Source organism: Pleuronectes platessa, chromosome 21, assembly GCF_947347685.1.
Source record: "Pleuronectes platessa chromosome 21, fPlePla1.1, whole genome shotgun sequence".
Classification (NCBI taxonomy): domain Eukaryota; kingdom Metazoa; phylum Chordata; class Actinopteri; order Pleuronectiformes; family Pleuronectidae; genus Pleuronectes; species Pleuronectes platessa.
This window is the reverse complement of record NC_070646.1, coordinates 8358573-8370991: the sequence shown is the minus strand read 5'-3', so window position 1 is coordinate 8370991 and position 12419 is coordinate 8358573. Positions and strand designations below refer to the sequence as shown.

At 42.5% G+C, this 12419-nt stretch overlaps 1 protein-coding gene across 1 annotated transcript; it reads left to right on the top strand.

Moving 5' to 3' along the window:
• Nucleotides 1–2132: 2132 nt before the first annotated feature.
• Nucleotides 2133–11672, top strand: LOC128427268 (thrombospondin-2). Its single transcript, XM_053414356.1, has 20 exons — nucleotides 2133–2181; nucleotides 2350–2480; nucleotides 2995–3237; nucleotides 4703–4796; nucleotides 4895–5059; nucleotides 5301–5477; nucleotides 5573–5746; nucleotides 5922–6052; nucleotides 6640–6774; nucleotides 6878–7096; nucleotides 7193–7300; nucleotides 7412–7571; nucleotides 8105–8223; nucleotides 8456–8690; nucleotides 8900–9127; nucleotides 9216–9346; nucleotides 9483–9623; nucleotides 9813–9910; nucleotides 11310–11449; nucleotides 11665–11672. Exons 1-20 carry the CDS (start codon nucleotides 2133–2135, stop codon nucleotides 11670–11672), a joined length of 2886 nt encoding a protein of 961 aa, XP_053270331.1.
• The last annotated feature ends 747 nt before the right edge of the window (nucleotides 11673–12419 follow it).

The window sequence follows — 12419 nt, the reverse complement described above, 5'->3', positions numbered from 1 at the left end:
TATTAGAATGATCTGATAACTGGATTAATGCTTCTCTCCTGTTCTACTGACTCACAGTGGCTGTAAATGGAATAAATAAATAGGTCTGTCTATCTATTTATCTATCCATCGACCGACCTACCTACCTACCTATCTATTTCCCGACTTACCAATCTAACTACCTATTTCCCTACCTAACTACCTACCTACCCACCTGCTAACCAAAATGTACCAGTAAATTGTCTAATCAAATTAGAGTCCCAAATAAAAACTCCTGGTCACACTGTCTTGACGCCTTTGTCCTCTAAGTCCAGCTCTCTTGCGTTACTGTGCACCCTTCCATGTAAATCCTTTTACTTTAAGCCCATGTAAATCTCTGACCACTACATACTTAGAGCGGTGCAGGATAACGTCAGGCCTGCCTATAGCAGCACTGACGCTTCTGCTCACACAGTGAGGGCTTAGACAGCATAAAGCCATTTGACTCTGTTGCTCTGGTTGCCTGAGGAGAAATGGGGGCAATTGTGACTGCGACTCTACCTCAGCCTGTTTCATTAAGTGCCTTCACGGTTGCTCTGGCAGGTTAGACTATACAGCCCATGATGGTACCCTGCACCCTTTAGTCAGTCAGTTTCACGTTTCTGAGCAGAGTGCCCTCCATAAAATGATTTCCTTTCTATTAACACAGGGAAGAACCAAATGTGCCTTCCATAAGACAGATCAGTCCAAAGTGTCACGTTGGACTTTACCGAGCAATCTCGCCCGACTCTTAACGTGTTATATCCCCTAAGGACTTATTACTTTTGCACCTTTTCTGAATCTCAAATCAAAAACTGCACCTGCTGCCACTGTCTTCAATGGTAAACCACGTACATGGTGTTGTAGGTTCCTGTTTGTTCTTCGTTGTGGTGTTTAGACAGAGAATTGGATGGAATTTGTGTGTGTGTGTGTGTGTTTGTATGTGTTCAAGCCATTGAGGGTGTTTATATGGGCACATGCGCTTGCATGTGTGTGCACGCATGTGTGCACACATCTGTAAGAATCATTATTCCACAAGTGGAGTCCACAGATGGAAAATATGATTCAAGATGATGATGCCTCTTTGACACAGCAGGGAGAAGACCAAACAGAGAGAGAGCGAGACAGAGAGAGGGAGGAAAGTGATGGAGGTATGAGAGGGGGGGGAGAGAGAGAGAGAGAGAGAGAGAGAGAGAGAGAGAGAGAGAGAGAGAGAGAGAGAGAGAGAAAGAAATGATGATCCCAATGGAAGTTGATGTTTTTGTATTCCATCAGCTTGCTCATCTTCAGCCCACAATTTTCAGAGGAAATCAACAGCGTCGGAAAAACCCACTCACAAACACACACATCAAGCCTGTCATCTCACCAGTGATTTACAACGGTGCCAGTTTTCTTTTTCCTAAAATATTGGAAAACTCCTGCCGCCAATAAGTGTGTGCCTGTGTGTGTGATTAAGTTTGGAGGGTGAAGAGTGTAAATGATTTGTCTGGGAAAGCCTGCATTGAGATGTCAGCGCGCACACACAGACACATGCATGCACACACACACGTTTCCTTCCATCCAGCTGGGTTTCTCGCTGGGAGATATGCAGTCCAGTTCCTCGCCAGACAGACGGGTAATATATGGCCCCCGCTCCTGCCTCACACAGACACACACACACTAGTATACACATGCAGACACACACTCTCAAACAAATACTTAACCACATTAGACTTTTTCTACCGAACTAACAGAGGACGGCTCTGCATGTTCTCCACTCAGATTCCTCCCTCACCAGCCTCTTCCCTGTTTCTTTTGGATGCCTCAACGACAAATTGTTGAGGAAGATGCGCTGGTGAATCTCGGTCCTGATGCCAAGGTAAGAAGGAAAGAAGGAGACAAGGGAATAAGGAAGAGGCAAAGGAGACAGAGTTTCCATCACAGCCCCTGTGGAGCTGCAGCAGGGACGAGCCGACCAGCTGTGATTTCTAGTTGTGGAGAAAGGCAGAGCTGTGAGAAGAACCCAGGTACGCAAGGTTGATTCCCTGCTTATTTTCTTTCATCTCTTTTAGTCCTGCTTGTAATGCAACTATACTATAGCAGTATGGTTGCTATAATTCATGATGACTACATATATGATTTATGTATGAACAGGAATGAGTCCGCTGAGGGGTTTCTTCTGGCTTTTGATGTTCCTCTATGCAGGTACCACAAACTGCTTTCACATGTGTATTTGCTAAAAAAAAACGCACACCATCTACCTGCATGTGATTTCTGCACAGATGCATTTTCTATCTGTCTATATCATTAATGCATACTCAAGTTTGAAACCTACCACAGACACACACACCCTTTCCTGCTGTGTAGGTGTAGGCAGTGCAAAGGTCGACAATGTGTCGTCGCAAACCTGCCGTCATCCGTGTGAGGAGCTGGTGGGTGTGCTGACGGAGATCCACGGCCTGCGCCTTGTGACCGGCAACCTGCTCGAAGACCTGGAGAGAGTAGTGAGACACGCAAATACTTTTAGTTTTGATGACGCATGGGCTAGAAACCAGATGTAAAAGCATAAGAAAGAAAAAAAATGGTTTAGATGTATTTGAACTTACCGTTTGTTAAGATTAAAATTTTAAGAAACAATTGCATTATTATTTAATAATTGGAGACAATTTCAAAAACATTTCAACGTACAAGCATTTTCTTTAATGCTCTGTTCATTAAATGTGACGCTGTTGAGTCTTGTGGGAAAAATCTGTGCGACAAAACCAACAAGGAGCAGCTTCCAGTAAAAGTGGAACAAGCAGCAACTTTTTTCTGGCATGAAGCTCTGTGGTTTGTGGTAAATTTCATGGTCATTTTTGGATGCAGAAAGAATACATCCAGTGTTAAAATGTTGGCTACTTATCACACCAACTTTCTGGCCTACACCAGCAGGTCCCTGTGTATGAACGCAGGACACATCTAGATACAAACACAGATAAACACGTTGTGATCCAAAATGCTGTGTTTTTGTGTTCTCAGACTAAAGAAAATGAAGAGATGCGCATAACTTTGGATGAGCTGAGCAACAGCAGCAGCATCAGCATCAGCAGTTACACGAGCAAGAGTGACATCAGCAGCATCAGTAGTGGTGCTGGCGGCGGCGGTGATGACAGTGATCTTGACAGGGACAGAGACGGCGAGCCCTGGTGTTTGCAGGACGGACGAGTGTACGAGCAGGGAGAGGACTGGGAGGTTGACAGCTGCACCTCCTGTACCTGTCTGGTCTGTGTTGAACAAATCTGATGAAACTATGACATATTAGCAGTGAGGTGTACCCATGAGAGAGCACAGAGCAATTCTTTGATTGAGTCTAAGAACTGTCATGTGAGGGTAGGGTGTATCATTATTTAACTCTGTTTGTGGCTCAGAGTCAGGGCTCACGTCATTCTACATTTTTGATTCCACGTCTCACATCAGTCAAGTCAAAGTCTTCCTCGTTTTGTGGGCTTTCGTCTGAATCTAGTTTCTTCAGTCAGAAAACTTGAAGCAGCAGAACACTCCAATTTAAGCATGCCTCTTATATTTGATTTAAACCTTGCCCGAATGTTTAAGTCTCAACTTTTGATGTAAGATCCTTGAACAAGAAGAGTCAGAGTCCTACGTCTCAAGTCTTTGTCTCTGATGCAACCTATAACCCTTAAAGAAATCATTTTAAATTCGGGAAACTTGCAAACCAACTCAGCAGTTCTTCATTTCCCATTTACTTCTTAATACTTCTCAGTTATTCCCACCTACACACAAGACAGATTGTAGATCGTTTTTTCCCCACCTGTTAGGACCTTCTTGCTCGCAGAGTTCATTTGAGTCCTTCCAAGTATGAGCTGTCACACCACAGGTAGGGGACCATTAACTTAACTTAGCATAAAGTCTGCAAAGAGGGGGGAAACAGCTGGCCTGGCTCTGTTCAGGGGTAAAAACAAACTACCACATCCAGGAAATCAGCGCTCCGGCCAAGAAATATTCTGGCTAAGAGTCTTTAATGTGCGTGAGCTTTAGAGGTGGTGAGAAGGATATGGTTTGTTTAACTTAGCATTAAGACTAAAAACCAATGGAGAAACAGCTTCTCTATCTTTGAAGTGAAACAAAAAAATCCACATCGTAAACTCAATTTTATCTGTATCTTGTTTTATCCATACAAAAACCTTGAAAAACAACTTGTGCGTTTATGGCCCATTGTGTGCCAGACTATTTCACAGCTGAGAGCCATGAGCTAAGTTGGACAAAGTCTGTCTAGTTAGTTTCCCATGATTCTTAATGCTAAGCTAATGGTTTCTTGGCTCTAACATATATAGTAAAATATATAACATATATGAGAGTGGCATCAATCTTCTGGACTAATTCTCAACTAGAAAGGGAATACACTTTATTCCCAACAAGACAAATTAATCCATTGAACACATATTTACCAGTTGGGGAAGTTTCACCTTTATCCAATGTGGTTTAATTTATTTCCAGAACTGCTTTTGTTGGCCTCTATCTATATGCTAAGCTTAATTTCTGTTTCTCTTTATAAAATTACATTGGTTTTGTTGTAGATCGATAGGCAGAGTAACCTAATCAATGAGTCATACCTTTCCTCGGCAAGGACTGGCATCTAAGAAAAACATCTGGTTCAAATATCACGGTATAGCTATATCGACTATATTGTTACAACTAATTGGTCATGACTCTTCTTTCCCTTATTAAGGAAGAAACGGTGGTGTGTCAGCAGGTGTCGTGCCCTCCTGTTTCCTGCATCTACACCTCCTTTATTGATGGAGGTTGCTGCCCTGTCTGTGTCAGTAAGTGTGATTTGCCAGCAACTATTATTTAAGCGTGATAAGATCATTAAGTGGGATGCAAGTCCAGCAACAGCGCATGTGTGTCCATTTGTATAAAGATAACGAAGACGGCTGGTCCCCATGGTCTGAGTGGACTCACTGTTCTGTCACCTGTGGACGTGGAGGGCAGCAAAGAGGCCGATCATGCAACGGCATCATGCCGTCCTGTGCCGGCCCATCAGTTCAAACCCGCAGCTGCATGCTGACGAAATGTGACCGAAAGGGTAGGACATGTGTAGACTTGATTTATCGTTATTTTGTATGTATTGGGCCCAACCAATCCAAGGGTAAGAGTAGAAAGATTAAACCTTCTGCTCTTTTGGACTAAAGACATAGACATAATTGGAAACATGATGTTTTAGTTGAATATGTACACAGTGTTGGTGGCCTGTAATTCATTTTCCATTTTCCAGGTTTCGTGAAAATCGACTTGTTACATTCTTTATGTGCACGTTTAATGTCTAGTGCGTGCTGACGGGAACTGGGGCCTTTGGTCTCCTTGGTCTCCTTGTACAACCACATGCGGAGAGGGAAGCAGTGCACGGGTACGTCTGTGCAACAACCCTCCGCCACCCAAGGGGGGCAGAGGGTGCTCAGGCGGGGCCACAGAGACACGACCTTGCAACAACACACTCTGCCCCAGTGAGTACAGGAGTGCCAATGCCCACACAACCTCTGCACATGAGCACTGTGGTGCTTAACTGCCTTGAAACTAAACGATGTGTTTACGTGTGTAGTTGCTGGAGGCTGGACAACCTGGTCTGAATGGTCATTGTGCTCAGAGTCTTGCGGAGGAGGTCTTTCAAGTCGCCAGAGAGCGTGCTTGAACCCTGCCCCCCAGAATGGCGGGAAGACTTGTGCTGGAGTCGCTGCGGACTATGACGCTTGTAACAAACAACCATGTCCTATAGGTAAACTTAACCATGTCCACAAATATCAGGCTATAATTGTGATAACAGATATTATTCTACAAATTGGCGAACCTAATCCACTCTGCCTTAATTCAAGTATTGAGGCTTATGGCAGAATAAATGAATCAAAAGTGGATTTCAATCAGACATATTGCATTAATATGTATGTTTTCAGACGTGTGCTTGCTGTCACGTCCATGTTTTCCCGGTGTGGCGTGCACATCACATACTGATGGATCGTGGGAGTGTGAAGGCTGTCCAGTGGGTTTAAATGGCAATGGTACTCACTGTGAAGATGAAAATGAGGTAATAAACAGATATCTGGTTGTAACTCGTAAGTGAGAATCTGTCACTTGGGTAGGGACATGATCAGACTATAGGACAATGGTGAGAGACGACAAAACCAGGAAAAAAACAAAACAGACACAGGGAGAATGTGCAAACTCCGACAGAACGATTCATGTGAATACATAATTCGAACTGAGAGCTAAAAGACTACTGGTTTATTATGTCATTGTCAGCACTGTGGTCTAGACTAAAATGTATCTCTCAAAATGCATTTTCATAATCTTTGAATAGACCTTAATAGATCCCAGAGGATGAACCCTAATGTCTTTGAGGATCCCCTCACATTTCCTGTCATGCCATCACGCGGTGGACATTTCTGGTTTTCAGTAAAATGTCTCAAAATGGATTCGATGAATCGTCACAACCTTTTATAATTTTGGCACTTCTTGCAGGTTGTAAAAGACCCAAATCATATATACTATGTTTGTCAAATTAAACATCTAATCTATGACTCTGTAGTCTGATCCTGGCAGGAAATTCCTTCTGTACACAACACCTGTCACACAGTTGTACATTATCTGAACATGTTTTATCTATCTCTTCAGTGTGAAGTGGAGGGTGTGTGTGTTACAGAGTGTGTCAACACAGACCCAGGGTTTTACTGCCTGCCCTGTCCTCCTCGTTATAAAGGCACACAGCCATATGGCCTTGGACTGCAGGAAGCCCAGAAAACCAGACAGGCATGTTTTACTCTTTGAGCCTTATTTTGTGATATTTTAAATATGTTTTGTATGAACTACTTTCTTTGCTTGTGTAATCTCAGATGCTTGTTTTTTGTTGTAGGTGTGTGAACCATACAATCCTTGCAAAGACAAGACACACACCTGCCACAAGTATGCTGTATGTACGTACCTGGGTCTGGCATCTGAGGTCTTGTACAAGTGTGTGTGCGCGACCGGGTTTGCAGGCGATGGCTTTTTGTGTGGCGAAGACTCCGACCTGGATGGATGGCCCAACAACATATTGACCTGCAAGCAAAACGCGACCTATCACTGTCAAAAGGTTAATACAGATACACCTAAATTTAAATATCACAGATTTTGAAGCAATGTTCTGGATGGATTTGCTTCCACTTAACTTGAGTTGTGATGGCTGTAGGACAACTGCCCCAGGCTACCAAACTCTGGACAGGAAGACCTGGACAAGGACGGACAGGGAGACGCCTGTGATCCCGATGATGACAACGATGGCATCATAGATGAGAGGGTGGGGTTACAGTTGAGATTAACTCTCGGATACCATGTCTTAAAAAACAGGTGTATATTGACATCTCTGTGTATGATTGCATGGTTGAACGCCTGTGACTGTTTGACATAGGACAATTGCCCACTGGTGTACAACCCTCGGCAGTACGATTCTGACAGAGACGGGGTCGGGGACAGTTGTGACAACTGTGCGTTTGATAGCAACCCACTGCAGGCAGACACCGATGGCAACGGAGAGGGAGACGCCTGCAGCATTGACATAGATGGAGATGGTAGGAGCTACTCACCGAACCGTGGAACTTATTACTTACTTTTAGATACATATCCAATGTGTTGTTGCACCCTTTCCTCTATTTAACAAATGAACAACATTACATTACCCAAAACTTAGGCTTATTTCTTCTTTCCACCGAAAAACCTAATCGTTCCCTGCAGTCTTGTTTTTTAATCTAGTGTATTTACCTTTGAATATCAGTTGGAGCAATTTTACTTATTTAAATAACTAACTCGATAAAAGTGCCTTGAGAATGATGGAGAGTGGAAACAAATGGGGGGAAAGAAGGAAACAACTGTCTATATGTAAACAATAAATAATGAATGTCCAAAAATAATAATGCTGTGCATTTTAAAAAGTGGCTATAGCCTGCTGTTAAATCATTCTTTATTTATGGATTAGATTACATTTACACAAACACGGTTTAGATTTATAGTGGTTAATGTGTCTTTTTATGTGTAATAACATGGTAAAAGCCACATGAAGTGCATCTCACCTGCTGTATGTGTGTGTATGTCACGCTTTCTTCAGAGGTTCTGAATGACCGCGACAACTGTCCCTTAATCTACAACACTGACCAGAGGGACACAGACATGGACGGTGTCGGAGACCAGTGCGACAACTGTCCCCTTCTACACAACCCACTGCAGGTCCCTGAAAACACACACAAATAAAAACTTGTATGCTTTTTTTCAAATAGTAATGTAGGGTGATATGTGGTTTAACACGGTTTCAATCGAGAAAACCCTCCCGCAGAAGCACTAATGCAATTAATTCTATGGTTTTGTGTGTGTGTGTGTGTGTGTGTGTGTGTGTGTGTGTGTGTGTGTGTGTGTGTGTGTGTGTGTGTGTGTGTGTGTGTGTGTGTGTGTCTGAGAGCAGCTTGACTCTGACAGTGACCTAGTGGGGGACATGTGCGACGACAACGATGACATTGATGAGGACGGCCTCCAAAACTCTCTAGACAACTGTCCCTACATCGCCAATAGCAATCAGGCCGACCATGATAATGACGGGAAGGGAGATGCCTGTGACCACGACGATGACAACGACGGTATCCCTGATGACCGGGACAACTGCCGACTAGTGCCCAACACAGACCAGCTGGACTTGAATGGTCAGTGTTATTTTAGGTTTTGAAAGGTAGTAAGGGCATCACTTGCAGAAACCTAAACCTAATCTACTAAAACTCCATTAACAGGACTGAGACTACCTCTAATTTCATGATACAAATGCTAATTAGTGCATTATCTCATCTAGTTATTTTTTTGTCAACACCTTTGTTTTTACACCCAAACTCTCTATTCCTCTCTCTCTCTCTCTCAGGTGATGGCAGCGGAGAAGCATGTTTTGACGACTTTGACAATGACAGTATTCCAGATGCACTGGATCCGTGTCCACTGAACCAAGACATTAGCTCTACAGACTTCAGGAGGTTTCAGGTTGTTTTGTTGGACCCGAAAGGCACCACGCAGTCTGAACCCTTCTGGGTGATCCGCAGCCAGGGCACAGAGTTGCTGCAGACAGCAAACTCCGACCCAGGCATCGCTTTAGGTCAGATTGCTCATGATTGCAGAAAAATCGAAACCCATTCCAAGAATAATGATGGAGTCTTTAAAAAAAAATGTCCCCTTGGTTACAGGATACGACAAGTTCAGTGCTGTGGACTTCAGCGTAACTTTTTATGTGAACACCAACCGAGATGACGACTACGCAGGCTTCGTGTTCGCCTACCAGTCCAGTCAACGCTTCTACGTGGTCATGTGGAAACAGGTGAGGCTTGCATGCCGACTGGACCTCCCCTGTCCCTTCAATAATATCTACAATTATAGTATCACACTTTGAACTGTCTACTACTGTATATACATCAACTTAACCGGCGCACTTCTTTATCCTCCACGTTCTGCAGGTGTCTCAGGCCTATTGGGAGAAAAAGCCGTCCAAAGCGTTTGGAACAGCGGGCGTCTCCATTAAACTGGTCAATTCCACCACAGGGCCAGGGGAGTATCTCCGCAATGCCCTCTGGCACACCGGAAATACCAGACACCAGGCAATTCTGTCCCCTTGTCTTTTCATTTTACAGTAGTCTGCTCATCATAAACCCCTTTACAGTTAGCTTTGGAAGAGGCAGGCCCTCCCTTTAATAACCCTGAACACATCATCCTTTGTTAGACCGACACATCAGATACTTTAAGACATGATTCTTGCCTCCTCTGACGTCTGCGTGTGTCTGTTTCAGGTCAGAACACTGTGGCATGACCCCAATAAGACTGGCTGGAAGGACTACACGGCTTATCGCATGCACCTTACCCACAGACCCAAGACTGGGTTCATCAGGTACAAAGACAGTCACAGTCACATCATCGTATGGTAGAAGGTGTCATTTCTACAACTGGATGATGAGCGGCATGATTAGTATTAGCAGTATTAAGGTAAATTTACTTAATTGAATGATTTCATTATTAAAATAATTATTAAATTCATTGTGCCAGAACCACAGGTATTACTGCAAGTGTCTGCAAGGAGATTTTCATCATTGAATGAAGTAAACAAAACGAATGAAAGGTAAAATGAGATTTGTACAAAATGAGGAAAAGAACATACCAAAAAAAAGTGGCCTTTTCCTCTAAATAACACATTTCGGCTAAGTCAATACCAGCTCAGGTTATGTGGTTTTTCATGGGGCAACAATCTGCTGAGTAACCTCTTAAATCTGTGAAAATCACATTCAGTATCACCCTTGAAGGAATAATTCATCCTCAGATGTCCTTATGCTCAGGGATATCATCAATCTCCCAGAGTTATTTTATGATAACAGTGTGATTCACTCTCTTCGTTGTACCCAGTTCTCCTCAACCTGTCACATCTACTTCTGCTTAGTTGCACCTCCCACTAATGGACTTTGAAAACAAAAAAAAAGGCCTCCAAGCAATAAGTTTCCTGTGCTCTATGCTGTTTATGTGTGTGTGGATTTAGAGAACAACAGCATGGCTAAAGCTCTGCCTCCAAGCTGAGAAAAAGACTGGTATGAGCCAAGTGCAGTTGTTCCGGTACCTTTAAAGAAGGCCATCTTTGAAGACGCAAGCATTAGCTATGCTGCATTCTGGGAACTGAACAGTTGCACTGTAAGACTGCTTGATTCTTGAATGGGAGACTGAAAAGAAGCTCTTTGATTGTGAAGGACACCTACACACAGGAATATTTCTGATGGGTGCTACAAAGATCCATTGTGTGCTTTATAAGCATCTCCTCACTATTATCCACCTGCAGGGCCGGCCCAAACCTTTATGGAGCCACAAGCAGAATTTTATTTGAGTGTCCCCACAGCCTCAGTGCCTTTAAATACTGTCAGCGCTGCATCATTCCCACATTTACTATAAATTTAATACATCCATTATCAGTTGTATTAGCTGTAGCTGTGTTGTTCTAACAGAGACAGCAGGAGTTAATTAAACCTGAAGTATTAGCTGTCAGCTTATTCACATAATATTGCGTTTGTTTGATTACAATTGACACAGATATCAGGGTCCCCAATCATGCACTTATGCTTGGATCCACTGAAATAGATGATAAATGGGTAGTTGACAACCTACAATAACAATTTATTTGTAAAAGACCATTTTTAAAGCAAAAATACATATGATTATAAAGAGGGAAATCTTTGATATTCTGTAGTTTTATGGAAAAGCAACGTCTAACACTTCCATTATCAAAACTGTTGTGTCCTCTAATTCAGGGTGGTGGTGTATGAGGGCAGGGAGATTATGACCGACTCGGGGGCAGTGTACGACCACACCCTGGCTGGAGGCCGACTGGGACTGTTTGTCTTCTCACAGGAACACGTCATCTTCTCGGACCTCAGATACGAGTGCAGAGGTGAGATAACAAAACATTTCTCCTGTCCACTGATCTTTCACTTTATGCATTTATCATTAATATATAAATATAAAGTGGCATAAAATTGAAATTCACAGGTAAAATATAGATGCCATTAGGACAGTACTTGAGTAATGTTCATTAGTTACTCTCACTCATTCCTATCATATAAGATGACTTCTGATGACCTTATGTAATATCTTGTTTTCCCTCAGATAACTGAATTATAGTTGCCGGGATATTCAGGAAACTCTACAACACCCCACATTAATTTCAGAAAATCTTAATTGAGAACGGGAGGATGAACCAGACCCAGCCAACCCTACCAGCTAATGTCATCATCTATCAGCTTTTTATGCAACAGCCATTATTTCAGACTGTCTCATTCAGCGCCTCATAATGACAGTAACTTCTTAGTGCTTTTAATTTGTGCTTTCCTTAAGGTTGTAAATAATTATTTATTGCCAGATACCCAATATGAAAAGGAGACATGTGAGGATAAACTGATGAAGAAAATAGAGCTGATGTCTGGTAATTTATCAATAAAATATTTTTAATCCAATCGTTTCTTTTCTGATGACGCTTGTACAGTGTTTGTGTAACTGTGGTCTCTAGCGGCTTCTAGTGGTGGAAGCAATCAGCACAAGTGATGCATGGGAAACAAAGCATTAGGTGTCCTCACAAGTGTACTTAAATATTGGAGTTGGTTTAAGGTGAGGTTAGATTGAACTACCTAATAGGCTATGTAGGTACAGTCCAGTATTTTAGAAAATGTGCCTAGTTACGTCACACCTTTGGATAAAGTAACTGTAGCTAACTGTAAGCTTGGTCAGACTGATTGATATAACCAAAAAATGGTAATATATATAAATGTAATAAGATTATTATTAATGATAGCAGAACCAATGAATAAGAGCAGAAATTATCATAATAAAAAAGCTGATACTATATAACAGGTTAATGTATCAAT